At 43.0% G+C, this 23,451-nt stretch overlaps 1 protein-coding gene across 3 annotated transcripts in view; it reads left to right on the top strand.

Annotated features, from left to right (window-relative positions):
- CDKL1 (cyclin dependent kinase like 1) overlaps positions 1-23,077 on the top strand; it is a 58,705-nt gene extending 35,628 nt beyond the window's left edge. For all 3 annotated transcript variants that reach the window (XM_046009548.1, XM_046009549.1, XM_046009550.1), the window contains exons 4-10: positions 10,025-10,097; positions 12,475-12,565; positions 13,199-13,399; positions 15,806-15,888; positions 19,104-19,160; positions 20,585-20,740; positions 22,372-23,077. In XM_046009548.1, the coding sequence (XP_045865504.1) occupies positions 10,025-10,097; positions 12,475-12,565; positions 13,199-13,399; positions 15,806-15,888; positions 19,104-19,160; positions 20,585-20,740; positions 22,372-22,479 (769 nt within the window). In that variant the 3' untranslated portion in view covers positions 22,480-23,077. The remainder of the gene's footprint in view (positions 1-10,024; positions 10,098-12,474; positions 12,566-13,198; positions 13,400-15,805; positions 15,889-19,103; positions 19,161-20,584; positions 20,741-22,371) is intronic.
- The last annotated feature ends 374 nt before the right edge of the window (positions 23,078-23,451 follow it).

Below are 23,451 nucleotides of genomic sequence, written 5' to 3'. Positions count from 1 at the left end.
TAACATTCTGAGCTTCAAGCCAGACATGAGGTTTTCAGTCTGCGTTGCTATTCCTTGTCGACTCAGCCTACCTAGCAAACTCCTGCTTAGCCTTCAGCTGCAGCTCAAATATGACCCCCTCTGTGGGAGCTGTAAAACAGCCACTGACACTGAGGAGAGTCAGGAGTTCCTTTCTCTGGCGTCTGTCACATCTTCCGGGATTGTTTCTATTACATACCCCATTTGCATGGGAAACTATAAAACCTTCAAGGGCAAGTGCTGTGCCTTCCTCCCCTGTGTATCTCCAGTATCTTCTAGCCTAATTTTTGGCACTTGGTACATCCCTAATACTTACGGAATGACCAAGTTAGCAAACCAATAAATTGATACTTACAGGATGGTTTTGGAGAAGAGTAATATAACCGTGTTTTGGTGATTTTTCACTTTAAGATAGTTACTTTGATTAGATGTTCTAAAACCCAATATTGTCAGAGGAAATTATCGGTACATTGCTGGAGCAACTTGTGCCAGAGGGCAGGTTGGCACTGTGTGTTTAAAGCCTTAGAGAGTTTCATTCTTCTATACATAGATGTCCAATTTTCCCACACCATTTATTGAAGAGACTGTCTTTTCCGCTGGATATTTTTTCCTGCTTTGTCGAAGATTATTTGACCGTAGAGTTGCAGGTCCATTTCTGGACTCTCTACTCTGTTCCATTGATCTATGTGTCTGTTTTAATGCCAGTACCATGCTGTCTTGATGATTACAGCTTTGTAGTAAACCTTGAAATTAGGCGACATGATGCCCCCAGCTTTGTTTTTCTTTTTCAACATTTCTTAGCAATTCGGAGTCTTTTCTGGCCCCAGCAACTTCCTTCGAGATGTGTCTCCAAAGGCAAAAGCAAAAATGAACTTTTGGGACTTCATCAAGATAAAAATCCTCTGCATGGCAAGAGAAACAGTTAACAAAACAAAGAGGCAACCCACGGAGTAGGAGAAGATATTCGCGGAATGGGAGAAGATATTTGCAAATGACACTACAGACAAAGGACTGATATCCAAGAACTATAAAGAACTCCTCAAACTCGACATTCAGAAAATAGATAATTATGTCAAAAAAATGGGCAGAAGATATGAACAGACACTTCTCCAAAGAAGACATACAAATGGCTAACAGACACTTGAAAAACTGTTCATCATCTTTAGCCGTCAGGGAAATTCAAATCAAAACCACATAGAGATACCCACTTATACCAGTTTGGCCAAAATCAACAAGACAAGAAACAAGTGTTGCAGAGGATGTGGAGAAAGCGGAACCCTCTTACACTGTTGGTGGGAATGCAAGTTGGTGCAGCCACTTTGGAAAACAGTGTGGAGATTCCTTAAGAAATTAAAAATAGAGCTACCCTGTGACTCTGCAATTGTACTATTAGGTATTTACCCCAGAGGTACTGATGTAGTGAAAAGAAGGGCCATCTAACCCAATGTTCATAGCAGCAATGGCCATAGTCACCAAACTGTGGAAAGAGCCAAGATGCCCTTCAATGGACGAATGGATAAAGAAGATATGGTCCTTAAATACAATGGAGTATTATGCCTCCATCAGAAAGGATGAATACCCAACTTTTGTATCAACATGGACGGGACTGGAGGAGATTATGCTGAGTGAAATAAGTCAAACAGAGAAAGTCAATTACATGGTTTCACTTACTTGTGGAACATAAGGAATAACATAGAGGACATTAGGAGAAGAAAAAGAAAAGTGAAGGGGGGAAATTGGAGGGGGAGACGAACCACGAGAGACTGTGTACTCTGAGAAACAAACTAAGAGTTTTGGAAGGGGGGGGTGAGAGGATTTAGGTGAGCCTGGTGGTGGGTATTAAGGAGGGTGCAGATTGCAAGGAGCAATGGGTGTGGTACATAAACAATGAATCTTGGAACACTGAGGGGAAAAAAAAGCCTTAGAGAGGAGCACCTGGGTGGCTCAGTCAGTTAAGCATCTGCCTTCAGCTCAGGTCCTGATCCCTGAGTCCTGGGATCCAGCCCTGCGTCAGGCTACCTGCTTAGCAGGGAGTCTCCTTCTCTGTCTTTCTCTCCCTCTGCCCCTTCCCACTGCTCTTTTCTCTCTTTCATATAGATAAAGTCTTAAAATAAATAAATAAAAATAAAAGCTTTAGAGGCATAATCTTAGACCAAGCAATTCTACTTCTAACAATATACAATGAAAAGAAAATTGAGTACATGCATTAAACTTTAGTTATAAAAGTGTTTATTGCTAAAGGACTTTTTATGTTTTCTTTTTTAATTTTTAAAAAATATTTTAAGTAAGCTCTGCACCCAGCATGGGGCATGAACTCATGATCCTGAGATCAAGAGTTGCCTGCTGTACTGACAGTCAGCCAGGCACACTGTTAAAGGATTTTTTAATAGTGAAAACATTGGAAAAAAACTGAAATGTCCAATAATAGAGGATCAGTTAAGTAAATTGTGGTGTATCCTTACAATGGAATATAGTGGGGCCGCTAAGACTCATGCTTATAGGTAAAACGTACATTGAAGGTGGCCCAGTTGGTTAAGAGACTGCCTTCGGCTCTGGTCATGATCCCGGAGTCCCAGGATCAAGTCCCACATTGGGCTCCCAGCAACACGGGGAGTCTGCTTCTCCCTTTGACCCTCTCCCCTCTCATGCTCTCTCTCACTCTCTCTCTCTAAATAAACAAACAAAAAAAACAAAAAGGTTCCAGCTTGAACTGCAACTTCCTCTTTGGGACACCTGAGTGGTTCAGTGGGTTGGGCCACTGCCTTTCACTCAGGTCATGATCCTAGGGTCCTGAGATTGAGTCCCGCATCGAACTCCTTGCTCAGTGGGAAGCCTGCTTCTCTCTCTGTCTCAACCTGCTTGTGTGTGCACTCTCTCTCTCTCTCTCTCTGACAAATAAAAAAATAAATAAAATCTAAAAAAAAAAGTACACTGGAATAGAAAAATGTTCGCGAGTGGTTGAAAAATGAAGCAAATGCTGTATAAAAATACATATTCATTTTCATAGAATTTATAGAGAGATAGAAAAAAGGAAAATGATGTACTCTTAATGTTTTAATGGTGATACTTTGAGTTATGATTGTTATAGATACTTTTTATTTTGTTTTTTTTTTTTTAATATTTTATTTATTTGACAGACAGAGATTTCAAGTAGGCAGAGAGGCAGGCAGAGAGAGAGAGGAGGAAGAAGGCTCCCTGCTGAGCAGAGAGCCCGATGCGGGGCTCCATCCCAGGACCCTGAGATCATGACCTGAGCCGAAGGCAGAGGCTTTAACCCACTGAGCCAACCAGGCGCCCCATATTTTGTTTATTTTTTAAGATTTTATTTATTTATTTGAGAGGGAACAAGTGAGCAAGTAAGAGAGAAACTGAGAGAGAGAGAGAGCACAAGCAGAGGGGAGGGACAGAGGGAGAAGCAGAATCCCCACTGAGCAGGGAGCCCAGACACGGGACTCAATCCTAGGACCCCCAGGATCATCACCTGAGCAGAAGGCGGACACTTAATCGACTGAGCCACCCAGGCGCCCTTTACTTATGTTTTTTGTAATATTTCCTCCATGTTCCATTTATCACTGCGGTAATTTTTAATCATTAAAATAATAAAAATCATTCTTGCCAAATCAGACTCAAAGACCTGTCTTTACTTTGAATCTGAAATGGATGCTAATTCATCTCCTTATTATTGTATTTGTACCTTCTTGGACTTCTTTGGAAAGCTTTTGAAGAAGATTCAAATTCTCATTGCTCCCAACAAGCAAGTTTGTGCCACAAAACATGTATCCTGCTACAGTGACATCAATATGTTATCTGTTGTAATTCCCAGAGCTGGGCTCATGTTGTTTGTATTTGCCTTCAAAACAAATGTATTACCATTCCTTATCTTCAGCAGAACTTAACATACTTTGTACTTATTATTCTTTCTTTCTTTTTTTTTTTTTTTACTTATTATTCTTTCAACTGTTGGTCTCTCCTCTGTCAAAGTTTAGTAAATGACTAGCCATACTCCCTCCTCATTTTTCTACCCTTCTGTAAGTACAACCAGAAACAATACTTCACTGGTTCTTTTCCAATACTACTGGGTCCACGTCTGACTCTCATGTAGTTGGTGCAAACAACAGCTGGTGGGAAAAGGTTAATACTGCAAGTTTTCAAATTCTGTCAGTAGAATTCCATAACTTTTATAAAACACTAAAAAAATCTGTCTTTTTTAGATTGCAAGTGATATATTGTTTGTGCCAATAATATTTCAAGGAACACAGAAACAAAGAAATAAGTGAAATTCACAGATTAAGAAATTGTTTTCTAATTATTTTTCCTTGCATGGCTGTATTTAAATAGATTGTATTCCACATCAGGTAGTTATGTATTTTTTCAAGTGTATTCAGGAATTGTCTCCCAATATAAATATTTCTACTTTTATATTTTTAAAATGGCTGCGTGGCATTCCATTGTACAAATATACCAGTTTCTTTCTTTAGTCCCCCACTGATAAATATTTAGATTGTTTCTACTTTTTATCTATCTCTAACAAGATTAAAATGAACTACCACGTGCATAAATATTTCCATAGGATAAATTCCTAAGAACATAGTATTTCTCTAGGAGCATGGCCAGTCCTTCCTTCCCCATGTTTGTTTTGTTGTAGCCTTGTGGAGAAATGAAGCTTTGGTGAATTTTGATGGTTTGGCTTCTTGGACTGTCCCAAGTATTAGAAGAGCCATAGCAGGAAGGATGGTTCAAGTGTTGAGAATGCCAGAAAGAGATCTGTATTCTCTCTTCATCTCTACCATCTCCCATGTACCAGAAGATGTTTTTGAAAATCAGTTTGATTTCTTCATTATCACACAGCAGTTGTTTATGTTTCTCTCGTTTCAATTTTATTATTAGGACATTAGGGTCACAGTATACCCTTCCCCCAAAGTCTTCGAAGGGAGAGACAGGAGATCGTTTTCTGAGAGTTATTTTGTGAAACCATCAGGGCAGAGGTAAACTTACAGGCAAAGCAACCTCAAAGAGATAAAATGGCTGCTGGGCTTGTCAGATTGAACGGATTGTATATGTTTTATCTAATGTCAAGACCTTCCTAATTTCGGGATGGGTGTAAGCTAGCTACTGAGGCTAATGACAACAACCAACTGCTTACTTTCCCTCGTCCCAAGATTCTTGACTCACCAGACAGCATTCTGACTAGAACTTGCCTTTGTTTATGGAATTGTCTACAAGGAAAGCATAAGCTGGCACTCAGAATTTGGGCATGGACACAGAGTCCTCCAAAGCTCTTGTTGGTTGAGTATCTTCATATTTATCTGAGACGATATAAGGCAGAGCGCATGGTGAAGATAACCCTCAACATGGCTGCTCTTGCATCAGGCTGTTCCAGTCTGGGTGGGCTGTTTTCAGGGCCTGGAATGCCGTTATCATGTGACATCCCCCTTCCCCATCCTCCTGGAGATTCCCATCACTTCCCTCCCATGTGGCAGGTGTCCAGTGTTCTTTGTTTCAAAGTGATTTTCTTTTATGGTTTCCTTCTTTTTGATTGGGTGTATCCTTCAGGGGCTTCCTCAGAAACCGTGAATGGGAGGTTTAAAAAGACAGAGATTTGAGTAGAAGTCCTCTTTCTTTATTCCCAGAAGCTTAGGGAACCCTCTCTTTGTTCACAGAATTCTGAACTATGAGAATCACACCCTTACTTTTCTTCCCTTGTGTTGGCACTTGGTAAGCTCCTTCTGTCTGAGAAAAAAAATTTGAATTGTCTTGTTGCTGATTTCCTGGCCTTTGGTTTCTCTATTTTCTTGTTCTGGGCCTTTGGTTATTTGGATTCTGGACTCTGAGTGGTTCTCTTGCTTTTTTTTTGGTGAGTAAAGCAACAGAAATAATTAACTAACTAATTAGTTAATTAAAATATTTTATTTATTTATTTGACAGAGAGAGACTCAGCGAGAGAGGAACACAAGCAGCGGCAGAGGGAGAGGAAGAGGCAGGCTTTCCGCGAAGCAGGGAGCCTGATGTGGGGCTTGATCCCAGGGATCATGATCTGAGCCAAAGGCAAATACTTAACGACTGAGCCACCCAGGTGCCCAAGCAAGTCAAGTTTATTAAGCAAAGATACAGGAAAAGCTCTCAAGAGTGAGAGGGGTCCTGACAGGATCAGGACAAGGTTGCCAACCTGGCCTTTAGGGTTGGTCTTTTATAGAAGGCTAACCAGGGAGCTTAAATCCTTTTAACATCTCTATGGATGACATCTTCAATGGCTTACTTCCTTTATAGGGGCTGGTTATTCTTTGTGGGTCACAGGTGATTATCCTAAAGCCCCCACCTCCCGCAAGCCTAGGGCAGGGTGGGTCCCAGGTCCTCTTGCTTTTTTATAGTATCTTGTTCTTATTTCACGGATTCAACAGCTTTCTTTTTCTTCCTGAAGATATTGGGGGCGTTTTTGTTTTTGCTTTTTTTAATGTTCTCTTCACTCTCTATGGTTTCTCTTTCTTTTAAGTTGCTTTTTTCTGTTTGTTTTGGTCGCTGCCTTTCTCATTTGAGGTTTTTCTTGGGCCTTGTATATAGTCTTTGGTTTTGTGCCCATGGTTAAGAGTCGGATGCTGTTGGAAGCTCTGGGTTTCACTGTGGGGCTAGCTGGCTGGTTCATTTGCTGGGGAACCCCAACATCAGAATTTTCATATCTTTCCTCCAAACTTCCCCCCCAAAAGTCTTTCTGTCTTTTCCTTTGAAAGTGAAGTATGGTTTGTCAGAAGCCAGTGAGGGAAGAGGGCTGGGGACCCTCAGCATTCAGCAGTTAGTATGTACATAATCATTTAATCCTCTGTTTTTGGAACAGTATCCACAATCTCAGCTGTACCAAATGTCCTCCATTTTACACTCTCCAGAAAACAAAACTTCAGCCTTCTACTAGGTAGGGGGAAGAGTGCTTCCTATTGGAATAGAGTAGGGGAAGGGATCTAGGGATTTGATGGTTTCCAGAGCAGATTTTCTACACTCTTTCCCTCCCGCTTCCATAGAATCTTGGCTGCTGGTTTCTGCCCCTTTGCAGGATTCTTTGGGATAAATTGGTTGGTCTCCCATATTCCTCTCTTCAGGCTTAGGTTTTAATATTCCAGGATGTATTGTCAGTTTTCATTCATCTACCAATTCTCCAGATTCCAAAATGTGTTGCTATTAGCTTTTCTCTTGTTCTCTCAGGCTATGTAGCATTTTTGTTTTGGGGAAAAAAAAAAAAAATCTCTCAGTGTAGCTGCAGTCAGGTTTGGAGAGGGAGTACAATTAGATAGGTTTGCTCAATCCACCATCTTAATCCAGAAGTCCTTTAAAATACTTTCTTCAGTTGGCTCAGATAACACTTTTTCCTGAGTGTCGCCCTGCTTTCCTCCCTGCTCATCCTCAGTCTTTGGCTGAACCCCTCTCTGCCTTCTGACCTCTAACTGTTGTAGGGCCTCAGGACTTTGACCTTCTCTTCGTTTGCTGTATTCACTCCTTAAGCGGCTTATCCGGTCCTCTGGCTCCAAATGCCATCCATAGGCTCATGCTTCCCAAATTTATATTTCCAGCTTGACCTTCCTTGTGAATTCAGAACAGCTCACCCAGAATATCCTTTGGATGTCCGATAAGCAACTCAATATATCCACTCTTCCCGCCTAAAAACCAGCTCCCCTATCAGTATTCCCCTCCGGAAAGTGCCCCATCATCTACCAGCCACTCAAGCTAAAAACCTTGGTGTCATTCCTTGATTCCTCTCTGTCTCTTATATCCAATCTCTCAGAAAATCCTGAAGATTCTCCTTATAGCACAAATCTGGTCACCATACTTCAGATGTTGACTTAAGCAGAGAAGCTTCCTGGAGCATCCCACCGAAGAATGAGCCGCTTCCTGCCCAGCACCCTCTGTACATATGTGTATACCCAATTCCAGCCCAACACTACCGAACAGATTCTATTTTTCTCCCTTCCCACATTTGTACTCCTTTCTTTGGCAATGAAAAACTTGGCTCCTATCATCATCTGCTAAAATGGATCTTAGAGTCTGAGGCCTTTCAGAGAAGGCTTTTCAGAGAAGGAATGGAGTGTAAAGAAGTGAGTTGTTAACTCAGGATGATGCTGGGGGGTTTTGATGTTTGAGGGTTGTGTCATAATGTGCTCAGCCTTAGACAAGCATTGCTAATATGCTATTATAATTTACTTTTAAATACTCCTTTTGCATAATTTCTTTTGGGATATGTTTTTAGAGACTAAAGTGTCCTAGCACTGATAACCTTAATCTTTAAGTCATTAAATAATCAAAATATGTTCCATTTTTTTTCTGGACAAAAAGTGGAGCCTGGAGGGAAGCATTTTCCTTAGAATGTCCTCCTCTTAGTTGTATTTTTCGAGGCCTTCTTTCTAAACAGGTGGGTTTTCCTAGCATCGTACCTCTGCGGCGTTAGGATGAGGGAGAGAAGTTGGAGAGAGGCAACTCCAAGCCCAGGGACATGGTTCTGGTCCAGAAATGTCCCCTCTCTTCTTCCTGGCAGTGGCCTCTTCATTTCCTCCACATTGGCCCATCCTCTGATCTTCTTGAGAGGATTTCCTGGACATCTGGTCTGTGACAACAGTGGCCCCAGGGCCCCTCCCAGAGCCTAGAAGTGACTTGTTTAGGTCACCTTAACACAACTACTCCAGAGTTACCTCCCTGGTTTACTTATGAGTTCTGGCTGAGGACCATACCTCCAATAGTTTAATAGATTCATAAAAACAGTAAGTCCTGCTTGGGAGAGGGGCTCTAAAAATAAATGTGCTCTCTCTAGCCATTTCACTCATTGCCCAGTGTATTTTTTTAAATGCTCCCAGAAGAGGCAATGGACACTGGGGAGGGTATGTGCTATGGTGAGTACTGTGAATTAGTGAGTGCTCTGTGCTATGGTGAGTGCTGTAAGACTGATGATTCATGGACCTGTACCCCTGAAACAAATAATACATTACATGTTAATTTTAAAAAACAGATATTAAAAAAAAAAAAGAAGACGTGCCTTTTTCTAATTCACGTGAAGGATCTGCTGGGGCTGTTGGTTGCCCTAGTTGTCTAAGCCGCACGTCAGGGAAGAAGTGCCAGGAGCAGCGGGATCACATTTAGACGCTGTGGTAGAGGACAGGGCAGAAAGATGGGGCCAGTGGATGCAGCTAGCTACCAGAGAGAAGCAACGTGAGGAAAGAACCAAGATGCCTATGTGAGGTATTTTGTTTTTTGTTTTTTTAAGTTTTTATTTATTTCACAGACAGATCACAAGTAGGCAGAGAGGCAGGCAGAAAGCTGTGGCGGTGGGGCGGGGCGGGTGGTGGAGGGGAGTAGACACGCTTCCTGAGGAGCAGAGAGCCTGACGAGGGACTCAATCCCAGGACCCTGACTTAGCCGAAGGCAGAGACTTTAACCCACTGAGCCACCCAGGCACCCCCCTATGTGAGGTTTTTAATCATTATACACTCTGTCACATGGCATTCGAGGTAAACCTCTTCCCTATCAGCAGTAAAATCTTCATCACCTGCAAAAAAATGCTTCCTGGGGATTATGGACAAACCATGTACCCATGTGTAAAAAATGAATTCTGTCTCAAGGCATCCGTTTGGGGCAACTTGAAAAATACAAAATAAAAATAAAAAAGAGCAACACCTCTTTTGCTGTATATGAACTAACTTTCCATCAACCAAAAGCTCCTTGTGAAAGTGGAGTTCAAGTTAGCAGGCGGGTTTCCCGTGGCATCACAGGTGGTGGAGGTAGGTGTCATAAAGACTTGCGGAAACCCCCATGAGTCTTCACGGTCCCTTCCTGTAGAAGGAGATGTTCACCTCGCCCTTACCTCGCAGTCCCTAGAACCCAGCAGTGTGCTGAGCCCGTGTCCTTCACATTCCATGATGCTCTGAGTTAGATGACTGGATGTGTCACTCCTAAACTTTTTTTTTCTTTTTTTGAGCTGAATTCCATGGCTACACTAAAGAATGTGTTTGTGTTGCTTCTTTATTTTTATTAGGGTACCAGAACATCTTGTGAAGAGCATAACTTGGCAGACATTACAAGCTGTAAATTTTTGCCATAAACACGATGTAAGTCTCATGATCATCCTTGAAAAATCCGAAGGCTGCCCTTAAGCCGAGGTAGAGCCTTTGCACAGTTTATATCCTACTTTTGCGGATATGCTTTTTCGCCCAAGCCTTCTGAAGCCTGGTCGGGGTCCGGAGAGGCTAAAAATGCCAACCTAGCCATTCTTTCTTCTTCAGGTTACAGAAAAGATGTGTTTTTGTGATGTTAAGAAAGTATTTGTAGATTTATATGGATGAGACGTGACTCAGATTTAAAGTAGAACCCCATTTCACTTGTTGGAGTCTGCATTGGTCTGGCACCCCAACAGTGCTCTCAAGTTGGGGAGTGGGGGGGAACCCCAATGGGCTCATGCCTGTGGAGTCACAGTAGGCGGAGTCCCAGGCACCATGCCCAAATGTTGCTGTCTGTGTTGGTGAGATATGAGTGCCAAGTCTGGAGCATAGCAGCCCTTACCTTGGACACCAGAGGCAGGCTGGGTGGGGGGCTTGGTGGGCTGCTGCCCAGGAGGTGAGACGCCACAGGTGCTGGGAAGGCGGCTGCTCCCTCCAGAATGACAGTGTCCACTCCCTGTGCTCAGAGGCCAAACACCCATATTAGACCTTCATTTTGGCCACTGGGGCGACTTGCTGCACTATGTCATCTCATCTACTATCTGAGTCAGTTTAGCTGGTGGGAGCTGAAGCCCCTGCTGTGGGCTGTTCTAAGTGATGTTTTCCTGAAGCTGCCTTCCTAGTAGTAGAAAATATGAAAGCAGCCAACCCTTCTCCCTTTGGAGTCTCCACCTAGCTGAAGGCTTCAACCCTCTTCAAAACGCATGGATCCCAGGGACCATGGACAACTTATCTTGCTGTTTATAGCAAGTGAGGGTTAGCACTTTCCTGAAAGCAGGTTTTAAGACAGGGGAGCAAGTGAGGAAAGGCCCCAGTGAGGAAAATCGGAGACACTGAAGACAAATACAACACATACCCGAAGTTCTCCAGAGAGTTCCCGAAGCTCTGGTTGGGTATAGAAACTTGTGAAGAATTCTCAGAACAGAGTAGGAACACATTCTTGCCTACAAGTCCCTCTGACCATCTGTCATCATGATATTCATGGGTGTACTGTTTATAGGAATATGCAAAGCCAGGGGTAGAGGAATGGTGATCTTGGGGCCATTAATTGCTGAGAACCAGACAGATAGTAATAGAATAATTCAGAAATTGTCTCTCCCCCAAATTTTCCAGAATAGTAAAAACCCTGGGGAAACACTGACACTGATCTCTCGCCCTGAAAGTCCTTTCGAGGGAGAACCAGGCCAGGCCCAAGAAGAACCTCTATCCAAACTGTAGAAAGTCCAGAATACCCCAGGGTTTCAGCGGCAAGCCAAAGAGGGTCTCTCAGAATGCAAGGGGATCCAACATTCTTCTCCAGATAGGAACTGGCTTGGAAGAAGCAAGGATTATTAGGAATCCCGAATGGGATTTTGACCCAAATGTTATTTTTATGTAATCTTTAATTAGGTTGTTGATTTGTGCTCTGCCAAGAGAATTGTTATTTAATAAGAAAATCATGTGAAGACTCATAAACTCTTCTAACATTAGCCTGTTAAACAGTATCAGCTGTGGTTTGGAAACCACAGGTGATTTGAGTCTAAATTATGGAGTGGGGGCCACATCCCGTGGGGGTGGATAGAGCTCTAAGAACTCTTGTGTGTGGGACAGAGCTGACATCTAGTGACTTTCCCCAGAGGCTAAGCGCTGCCTCCCCTTGTTTATCTTGTCAGGAGGAATGTCAAGAGCTGGAAGGGAGGTCCCTTGGCAGGCTCCTGATTCCCGCCCTTCTCTTCCCTCGCTTATCTCAGCAGACCCAGGGCTTGTCCTGTTTACCCGGCGGACTGTGTCCTGTTCTCAGTTAAACAACTGAACTGTGAATTCTGCTTATGCATCAACTCGCAGCTCCAACAGCCCTGATGCAGGCCTCACCCAGAGCTTTTTCATGTTTTCCCTTTGCTCTAGGATTACCAGATTATGTATAGGGCACCCAGTTAAACTTGAATTTCAGATAAAGAGTCATAACTTTTTGGTATAAGTGTGTCCCAAAGACTTCATGGGGGGGGTATACTTATATTAAAAACTTTGTTGTTTATCTGGCTATCCTACTTGTCATTTTTCCTTTCTTCCTTTTTGGTCCTTTTGGGCCCTTTAGGAATTTGGGATGACTCAGGCCATAATGAGTATGGTACTAGATTTATTTTAGTCTCCTCTTTTGCAACTTTTTATCCAAAAGGCCAGTCAGAGGTTTTAATGATTTTGCCAGGATCTGCTAAATATTCATGAGTTATATTTATCTCCTATATTATAGTTGCTCCTTGATAATCTGTTTTTTTTTTTTTATGACTAGTGCATACATAGAGATGTGAAGCCAGAAAATATCCTCATCACAAAACATTCAGTGATTAAGCTCTGTGACTTTGGATTTGCTCGACTTCTGAGTGAGTATCAATGTTTCCTTAAGTGATTGTAAAAGACAGAAAGATTCTTTATATGAGAAAGGCTCTAGATGCTGTGGAAAGCTGGTTTTTATATATTTTGGGCTTGAGCTTGCCCTAAGTTTCAATTCCGTTAATTACTGAAAACATGTAGATGCATATAGTGTTTTAAAAATGTATGCTATATGTAAATTATACCACAGTAAAGAGGTTATTAAAAAAGTATGTTGTTCTCCTCGTCGCTACTTTTTTTTTTTTTTTTTTTTTGCTAAAATAGTACTTCTGAGAAGCAAGAAGTACTATTTTAGAAGAGTGGTTTTCAGCTTTGACTACAGATTAGAATCATCTGGGGGAACTGTAAGCTATAACTATAAAACTCCACTGATACCTCCCCAGGCTCTTCTAGAGAAGAGTTATTCTTCTGGTCTCATTGGATTGAGATGGGACCCAAGGATTAGTGATTTAACAAATACTAAATTCCAAGTGATTTGAACATGCAACCTCAGTATTGAGAACCATTGATTTAGAAAAGCCACAAGATGGGGCACGAACTTGATTTCTTAGGTCTTCCCCCTTCCAGTTTTGATTCCAGTCTTTCATTGTTGTGTCTGTTTTCCATGTGCGATCGCTGCCCAGCTGGCCCAAGTGACTACTACACAGACTACGTGGCCACCAGGTGGTACCGCGCCCCTGAACTCTTGGTGGGGGACACACAGTATGGGCCCCCAGTAGATGTTTGGGCAATTGGCTGTGTCTTTGCGGAGCTGCTCTCAGGGGTGCCTCTGTGGCCGGGAAAATCAGATGTGGATCAGCTATATCTGATCAGGAAGACCTTGGGTAAGTGGTGTTTTTGTGATGCTTTTTGGGAAACAATAGTTTTACCTCCATCAGTACAGGACAGAGCCAAGTTCCCAGTCTCATTCAGTGCCTTGTACAGTTACAAAGGAGGGGTCCTCTAGAACTTTTGTTTAAATAATTCTGTTAAAGGTCCACATTTGAGGACTCCTGGCTGCCTCAGTCACTAGAACATGTGATTTTTGATCTCAGGGTCATGAGTTTGAGCCCTAGTTGGGCATAGACATTACTTAAAAAAAAAAAAAAAAATGTGTCCACCTTTGTTTTGATAAAAAGAATTAACGATTGTGAATACATACTAATTGTCCAAAAAGATGCAAGGTTCTCTCTTCCATATAGTTTGGATGAAGGGCTTAGCAATTTACAGAATGAAACTGTATTCTATTTCATTTGTTATGATATGATAGTTCATTCTTTGGCGATCCTTCACTCTAGCCTGCCAGGCTAGATTGAATCATTCAGACGCTGTAGAAGATTCTAAACCTTCTATGGGTGAGGAAGAAGGGCTGGATCTTCTGGTGTCACCCTTGTCCTCTTTCTCTCTACTCTTGAGGTATGATGGCAGAGGGAGGGAAGGGGAGGAGAAGAGAGACTTGGAGAGGGATGGATGAAAGTTGTATAAGCAGTGACTGCCCCCTTCAAAAGTCAGGCTGTTCGGAACACCTGGATGGCTCAGTTGGTTAAGAGTCTTCCTTCGGGTCAGGTCATGATCCTGAGGTCCCAGGATTGAGCCCCAGATTGGGCTCCCCGCTCCCCACTGAGGAGTCCGCTTTTCCCCCTGACCTTCTAGTCCCCCTTCCTTTTCTCCCTCTCCTGCCCTTCCCCTTGCCCTTCCCCCCTGCCCTTCCTCCTCCCACTCTCTGTCCCCTGCACTTCCCCCTCCCTTGCTCCTGGGCTCTTGCTCTCCCTCTCTCACCTTCTCACTGTCTCTCTCAAATAAGAAAAAAAAAAAAAAACAAACTAAAAAAAAAGTCAGGGAGTTTAGCTACCGCTCCCCAGTTTAAAGCAAACTTCCTCCTCTAAACTCTTGTAGCACCTGCCCTCACCCAGTCTCCTCTCGTGCTTTTCTCTTCCCAAGGATACAGTCAGCCTCCTGAGGGTGAGGTCATGTCTTAGATTTCACTCTGTCCTCCACCAATGTCTGCGCGCAGCAGGCAGTAAGTACTCACTGGCACGTTTTCTGAGTGACCTGTAAGGCACCTGGGAGGGCTTCCAGATTCAATCTGCATTCCTTTGCTGTTTCTCCCAGTGATTTTAGGTCACCCTCTTCTCATCCCCTGCTTCTAGCGCTCTGATGGGAGAGAGTTACTAAGGCACAAGCAGTGTACTCATGATGAAGCTCGCTGGGATCTGGGGCAAAAGTCAGGAGAGAGTATATTTTGGCCACTTGTACAAAATGGGGCAAGACAGCAGCTTCTGGATTTGAGTTACAAGGTGGTTAAGTTTCAAAACAAATCAGGAAAATTAGGAACTCCAGTCCAGTGACAGCATTTCTGGGGCCCTGGTTGGGAGGCTTTTGTTGTCCACTCTGCTTTGGCAAGGGGCCTGGGTGTGCCCCAGGGGTGCCCTGCTGCATATCTCCTGATAATCTCTGAACAAAATTCCTCTTCACGTGTAATATCCCTAGAATTTTACACAAGGGTGATTTTAACTGATTGGGCTGACACGTGGGCAGGGTGAGCCTCACATAACCCTCCAGAATATAGAAATGTTCCTTTTGTTTCATTGATTCATATTGTAAGAGCTTTCCAAGCAGTAGATAAAATGGGATTTCCAAGTAATTACTATTTGATGAAAGAAGAAAAGGTGGTTCCCATTTGGAAATGCATTCCTTCTAGCTAGAAGATCTTCCATGATTTCCTCCTTCCCTTCCTCCCATCCATCCTTCCCTCCCTTTTCTTATCCTTCTCTCCTTTCATCCCTCTTCCTTCTTTCCTCTCTTCCTCCTTCCCTCCCTTCTTTCCTCAAACTATTTGTTAACAGGCACTATTCTAAGTGCTAAGCCAATACACTTGTATATTGACCCATCATAACTCAATGAATATGATTTTGCTTTGTACTTGTTGCACTTTGGCTATTTTTTAAAAAGACATTATTTTGTTTGTGTGTGTGTGGATGTGCTTCTGAGCTGTTTGGATTCCCTCAGTACACTGTGAGTCCTTGAGGGGCAATGGCCTCATAGCATTCAGTATCCACCTGACAGAGGGCTTCGACCCCTCAGGTCCCAGGACATGCTGGGGAGGGCTGCCTCAGTTCCTCCCTCTCCCCGGAAGAGCAGACTACAGCCTTCACTGGTTATAGGCAGATTCACAGCATAATGGAGAGAAACCGTATTTGCTAACTTGCTAACCAGTCTCATTTTACCCGCCTCTTTCTTCTTGTTCAAAGGAGATCTCATTCCTAGGCACCAACAAGTATTTAGCACAAATCAGTACTTCAGTGGGGTGAAAATTCCAGACCCTGAAGATATGGTGAGTGACCTGATTTGGAAAGCGCCTGGCAAGTCAGGGCGAAGGTTACCAGGGGTGTGAATGGTGATGATTCTCTTTCCACAGGGAGTTGCAGGCTAACTGGACGTTAGTAGTTACTTACCTGCCTGAGCCCCAGGGCCCACTCTGCACTGGAAAGTGAGTCTCAACGTGAAAAAGAAAAGTGGGGTAGATTGGCGAGCAGACCCTAGCCTTCAGTGAGAATTTAGAAGTTGCTGAGAGCAGAGGCTAGCCAGCATGCTGGACAGGAATGCAGAGCTGCCTGTCCTAACCTCACCTGATCAGTCATCATTTTCAGCAGCTGAAGCGATAGGTAGCTCACACAATGAGTTGTCCAAGAAAATCCAGCATTGCCCAAGTCCCCTACTCTACCGTATTCTTACTGCCCAGACCATGGCGGTGATGAACTTCCTTGGCCAGCCTCATTCTGGTATCTGTCCTCCATGGCCAAGGTGGAGAAAATACTCATCTTTTAAAACTAAAAAATTTGTGCATACTCTTAACCTGCTTTCAAGAATTTATTGCAGTGAAACCATGAGACGAGGCGTAAATATGTGGCATATATTTTTTAAAGATTTTATTTATTTATTTGACAGAAATCACAAGTAGGCAGAGAGGCAGGCAGAGAGGGAGAGAGAGAGAGGAGGAAGCAGGCTCCCTGCTGAGCAGAGAGCCCGATGCGGGGCTCCATCCCAGGACCCTGGGATCATGACCTGAGCCGAAGGCAGAGGCTTTAACCCACTGAGCCACTCAGGTGCCCCAATATGTGGCATCCTTTATAGAAATTATTTCCTTTAGTGTCCCATCAGTAGGGGATTCATTAAATAAGTTATGGTATATTCTTACAATAGAAATATCACAGAGCTAGTAAAAATAGATTTATATGTATTCACCTGAAAATATAAAGTCCATGGTGTATTGCTAAATGAAAAAAAAAAGGTTATAAGACAGTATATATAATTTGACAAAAACTTTAATACATGTTTAATAAATACACAATTCATATATACATGTATTTACATATATAAATATAAAATAACATGACAACTTCTGGAAAATCATACAGAGCTTTTTACATTCATGAAATACATGGTTAGCAAGGACACATACCAAAATATTAACAGTGAGTATCTCTTCGTGGTGGTGTGATTTCTTTCTCTCTTTGTTTTTTTTAATATTTTTTGAATGTCCTCTGATGAACCTATATTATAATCAAAAAATATTTCAGAGCACAGTTAAGGTTTGTGAAATCATGATTTCTACTGTCTGAGGAAGACATTTTCAAACTGAAACCAAGGCTCTGATTGCTCAGTCTCCAGATGGAAGTTCTGTCAAGTTCCATTTGAGCCCAACCTCTTGGCTTGTCCCACAGTTGGAGGCTTTCACCGTCCCCACTGCCTCCTGCCCCTGCACCCCTAGGAACAGGAAAAGTGGGTCATGCTGGGAGCATGCTGGGACGGAGAAGCAGGAGTGACACCTGGCATATGGGAGGTGACCCAGCTGGCTCCCTCATGATCTGGACATTCCCAGTTCCACACTAAATGTCACTTAGTGATTTCCTGCTTGCTTGTCTACCAGTAAAGACCCAGAAACAAAGCAGGCTTTATAAACGTAAAAAGCTTCTCAAAGTTTCCCAGAGGCAGTCCTGCAGGGGATTTCCTGTTGACAGAAACACAGGAAGACACAATGCGGGGGCTGCCTGCCTGGCTGGAACATCTGTGCCCCAGTCCCTCCGCCGGTCATTCTCCCTGCGGGAGGGAGGCCTTCGGGCTTCTGCGCTTGGGAAACCAGCGAGGCCAGGCCGAAGCCAACAGGATGGGCCCTCCTATCTCGGCCACCAGGCCAGCCTCATCCCAGGCCTTGCTGCTGAGACAGCAGAGCTCAGTGTCAGCAATGCCCTGTCAGTCCCCAGCAGTGCTTAGGTTTAACATGCAGAAACAACAAGAGAATTCTTTTTAAGATTTCTTATTTATTTATTTGTCAGAGAGAGATGCAGTGAGAGACGGAACACAACGGGAGGAGTGAGAAGGGAAGGAGGCTCCCCGCCCATCAGCTAACCCGATGCAGACTGATCCCAGCCCCTTGAGATCATGACCTGAGCCAAAGGCAGATGCTTAACCCACTGAGCCACCCAGGCGCCCCAACAAGAGAAATAATGAAGCTAAGGGGGGCGAGGGAGACTCCTTTCAAGGTTCTAATACAAATCTGCTGTAAGATTTTTTTCCCCGTGATCTTAAGGGAACTCCAAAACTGAGGCTCTTATCTCTTACCCTTATCAGTGATTGTAAGTGCGCAGTGGGAATTCGGTGGTTTGGGGGCTGATTCCCCGTCCAAAAGAACTCTGGGCACAGCACCCAGAGTCGTATTTCATTAGATGAGCCTGGCCAGTCACTCCAGCCTCGGGCTCACAACTGTCATTTTTTATCCTTGCCCTGCGCTCCAGCTGCCCTCCTTAATTAGCCTCTGTTAGTGGTGTCTCTCTGTGACTGGCTGGTCTGTCCGCCTGACATTCGGCATTCCTCCTGCTTTATAGTGCTTGTTATTCCCGATTGTCTCCAGCATGTGACTGAAGCAAAATAGCCTTATATGGCCAAAGGGAGATTGATGAAATGTCTGCCCGGGAGACTCTTTAAACAGTGAGATGAATAGGGAAACAGCAGGCTCTTGTGGGAGGAGAAAACAGTGTTTATTCCAGAAAGACCTAGAAGCATCTGTTCACCTAGGTAGGGGGAAAAAAAATCTATTTTGAAGCTTCCTTTATGTAACTGTCAATAAATGCAAAAACCGGGGCCTCTTTTAAATGCCAATATAAATGCCAAAAATTGTTCTGAGGAAAGGCAAATTACAGAAATTGAGGCCACAGAAAAGAAACAACAGTTGCCTCACAAGTGGGTTTTTTTCTCTCATTAATTAATGTTCCCTCATAAGGTGCTCCCTGCGTCAGGACTTTGGGAAGTGAAGGGAGTGGTGAGGAGGAAAATTTGGAAAAGAAGTTTGGAGGTGGAGAGAGAAGGAGCTTGTGAAACAGGCAGCAGGAGGTTGTTCAGGCGGGGAGGTGGGTGAGCAGAGGGTGGAGTAGGGGAGGAAGGTGCCCGGAAGTTGCTTCATTCACTCTGGAGACACTGATCTGAGGTCACCTTATCTTTCAGTGCCCGCTGTAAATAAAACCCCCCTTTCTTTTCTTCTTTTTAAAACAGGAGTCACTTGAATTAAAATTTCCAAACATCTCTTTTCCTGCCCTGGGGCTCTTAAAGGTAAAATCATGGCGACCAGGAAGTACGCAGTAGCTGGTGTTAGAGGGTGGGGCGGTGTCTGAATGATTTCTGTCACTCAATGAATGGAAAAGCATTCCTTTGAGAATTAAGCTTTTCCTTTGAGAAGTATAAATACTTTCAATTTTTATTCACATTCAGTTACAATGAAAACATCTGTAGGTGTTTTTCACTTTAAAGAAACCCAACCTTTTGTACTTGAAGTCTAGTTTACAGAAAATAGACACTTCAGATGGATAGTACTTGTTTTACAAAAAGATCCTTTTCTTCAAAAAATGTTGGGCCATAGGATCCATTTATTTATTTATTTGCGGGGGGGGGGGGGGATGCGGGTGCTGGCAGCAAAGCAAGGTTTATTGAGCGATAGCCAAGTGATAGTACAAAGCTCCCAAGGAGAAAGGGGACCCCAGGGGGTTGCCCCATAGGATCCATTTAAATAGCCTATTATACTTTTTTGTTTTGTTTTGGTGTAAAAAAGGTGGTTTTATTAAAGCATGGGTGTAGAACCCATGGACACAAAGAGCTGTCCATCCCTCCCCACTCCGCCCCCCCCCCAGTATATTTGAAGTAGGCTTTGATTTTAAAACTTTGATTTTTCAGACCTATATAGCCCTTATGTTAAATCAGGTACCAAGTAAAACATTTGCAAGTTACAATCCATGCCCCACCCATTTCAAAGTGTTTAATACATTTACTGACGCATTTATAATATAATAAAAAAATTGAGACAGTTCCTTGGGGTATATAATTGTGAGATTTAATCTATCCAAGTATGAGCCTTCTGGCCTACTTAATGCAAATAGTTAAGAATGATGTAATACAAAGGCATGTATATTATGCCTCTCCTTCCATGCGTGCATATGTATGCTGTAATGCATAGAGTATTTCTGGAAGAATATACCAGAGAAAAAGGAGAAGCTGAATCTGGAAGGGGGAACGGAAGAACTAGAGTGCTGAGGAGACTTGGCTATATTGCGTATGAATTTTAATTTTTACCACATGTAGGTCTTATTTTTTAAATAAAAACCTGTATTTTTACAAAGTGTACACAAGGGACCAAACTGGTTAAGTGGATTATTCCAGTTGGATACTGAGGCAAACTCAAAAATCATATCCTACTCCCTCAGGGCAGAGCACCAACTGCCTCCACAACAGAACAAGGTGAAGACAATGATTTTTGGTTACTATTTCTAGAAACTATTTATTTACTTATTATGTGATTATCCACTTAGAAGTAATTGTGGAAGGAACTCAAATCACAATTGGTGTGGGGTTTTTTTTTTTTCCTAATTTCTCCCCTTCCTGTTCCCAACCCATGGGTTTGACCTCTCAAGAACAAAAAAATGATCTTAATAAGTTAACACAGTTTTAAAGAAGTAAGACCAAGGACTTTTCTGTTCTTGCAGAGCTGCCTCCACATGAATCCTGCTGAGAGATGGACATGTGAACAGCTGTTGCAGCATCCGTATTTTGACAGCATCAGAGAAATGGGCGCTTCGGCCCAAGAGCTTGACCGGCCACTAAGGAAGACCCTGAGACAGAGCCGAAAGTACCTGCCTGGGGTAAACACGGGGCGCTCTTTCACGGAAGCAACCGGGTTGCACTTTCAAAAGATCTCAGGTCTGCCACCTGGTGCAGAGAATCTGTAGCTCGACTGGAGGTGGCAAGTGCGGCTTGCGGTCCTGCACCCTCATTCCAGCACCAGGAGAAGGGACCCACTGTCTCTCATCCAGGGCACCAGACGCATCTGAGTCCGAGGGCCCCTTCTCCCTACATCCTGCAGGTGTCCCTGTCCCACCGTTCCTTCCCTGCTGCCACAAAGCAGCCCCCCGGGGGCCGTGTCTGAGGGATGGTGGGTGGGTGTTATGCATGAGTCTCCGGAGCCTGCTTTTTGTGCTCTGGAGAATGAAATCCAGTTTATCCCAGGCAGCTCTCTGTCATCATCTTTACTTTCAGTATTGACTGACATTCCAGGTTGATCCAAAAATGGAACCAGTTTCCCCTCGAATCCTTTAATATTAAGAGTTGGCTAGGGTAGATTTGGTGATTCGTGCTCTCAGTGATATCAGTGGAACAGCTTATTTTATCAGAGAAAAGCATCCCAGCTGCACACAGGGAGCCCATGAAGAACATGATTGGATGAAGTTAGGCAAAGTAGCCTTATGTTAAGCATCTTGTTATAAGCCAAAGCTCTAGTAACTTAGAATGGACTGTAGCCGGAACCATAACTAAGCTGAGCTGGCTACTCCCGGTCCCTTCTGGGATCTGCTTAGGGAGCCCTTAATCTATAAATTATTATGTCCTAGTCTTTCCCTTAGCAGCCTCGGCTGCCCAGTGTGCTGAGTGGCATCTGGGTGGTGTATGTGAGGTTTGGAGGAGCGAAGAGGATGGACAGTCCCTTAGGAGCAGGTACAGCATAAACTGCAGGGTCCTCAGACAGACCAGAGTTACAAAATTAAGAAAGCTTTATTTTATTCTGTCATATATGACCCAGGTAACCAAACAGGTTGGAATACATTACCCCAGAGTTACCACTTAGTTTGTTGTTCCTTTGTGTCCAAAGCAAAGGATCTTGATAGGAATATTTCTACTTGAAAGAATAGGGGAACCCCCTAATTGAAGTATTGCATTTAGGTCTTGAAGGATTCAACTGTTTGAAGTATTCAAAAGTAACCACTTTGCAGATACCTAAGGCCATGTAGTACAAAATACATATATTTTTTGTATTTTCTCCTTTCATTTGATATTGACAATAAATTCAGACATTTAATGGGAGCATGAAGGGAGCCGTTTTGCCTTTTTAACAAAGGGGTAAGGGGGCAAATCACTTAAGTGCTCCAGATGTCAGCTTTCTTTGCTGTTAAGACAAGCATTGGCTTAAATGATCCCTGAGGTGCCAGCAAGCTCTTACCTAGTGTAAATCTATTTTTTTCCAATAATGTTGTCAGTTTTTCTTTTTCATGTTCTCTAAATTTTCTTGAATGTGTGTATTTTGCTTTTTAATATAAAGTAAATCTTTAAAAAGAAAAAGGGAACACATTTAAGCATTTTTGTCCTCCCTTCGGTCCTGGATTCTGTGCAGAAAAAGTATTTCTGTGCTGAAAAATTGACTGGACTTACCTCATTTGTGATAAGTACTCAACAACGAATGAATGCATGGCATTGAACCTCACCCTGTGTTTCGTATTTGCAGTTGCAGGCCCTTCCTCAGCTGACCAGCAGCGGCTTCCTTCCAGCTTTGGATAATAAGAAGTACTACTGGAATAGGAAGAAAATGAACTACCAATTTCCAAACATTTAAGGAGCTTGGAGCTAGATGATGAAAAAGGAGTTAGTCAATAACTTGGAGAAAATGAAACGTATACATTTGTTTAAAAACAATCACCATGTCGAAAGGACACCAGGAGAAAACATAAGTCACAAACCGGGAGAGGCCACCTGGCAGAAGAGAAAGGGAACTGCCAGAGGCGGCCTCCCAGGCTTCACGATGGTGACCAGAACGGAAACACTTGTTTGGATTTTCACTTGCATTTTTGTTGTATCTCAGTAGCTGAGCTAATGGACAGAAATATAAACTGTACCTACTATCCCTATCTCTGGCAAAATTAGAAATGTAAGAGGGATTTATGCTTCTATTGTACCATATGCAACAATTGAGAAATGGATTACAAAATACCCATGTGTATTTCTTGCAGAGATTTGCCTTGCGTCCTATACCCTGCCTTTTCAGACTGTCTCAACATCATATTTAAGAAGTTTTAGTTCCTGAAATCAAAATGCTTTTAATTCTATTTCCTGCTTGCTCTATATCTAGCTTTTCATATTTAAAAAAAAACATTTTTAGAATATTGAAGAGTTGTTCAAAATAATTAAAATCATGGATTATCGTAGCAGCATTATTTGCTTGCATATTTAATGATGTTTATAGACATTTGTTACATATACTTTTGTCATTACCTTCAGTAAAGGCTGCACCTTAGTCATTTTTGCAGACAGGATGTGTTTTTATAACCCCTCCCCAGGTGACCCAGTTCCCTTTACAAACTGGTGTGAAGCCTGGCAGATGACTAAAGCGTGAATTAAGGGGTAGAACAAGACCTACAGGCTTCACAGGAAGTGAGCCTATCAGCCTGAAAGTAATTAGTTCTTCATTCTCTCCAGCTCCGCCTCAGGCTTGGAGACCAATCTACAGGCAGGACTATCTATAATGATCTGGGTTCTGCAAGAAGTTGCTTGTTGAGTTCTTATTTGGACCATGAAAGACTTTAGGTTG

Source organism: Meles meles, chromosome 6 (genome assembly GCF_922984935.1).
Source record: "Meles meles chromosome 6, mMelMel3.1 paternal haplotype, whole genome shotgun sequence".
Classification (NCBI taxonomy): Eukaryota; Metazoa; Chordata; class Mammalia; order Carnivora; family Mustelidae; genus Meles; species Meles meles.
The sequence above is the reverse complement of the archived record's forward strand: the minus strand, read 5'-3'. Positions and strand labels throughout refer to the sequence as shown.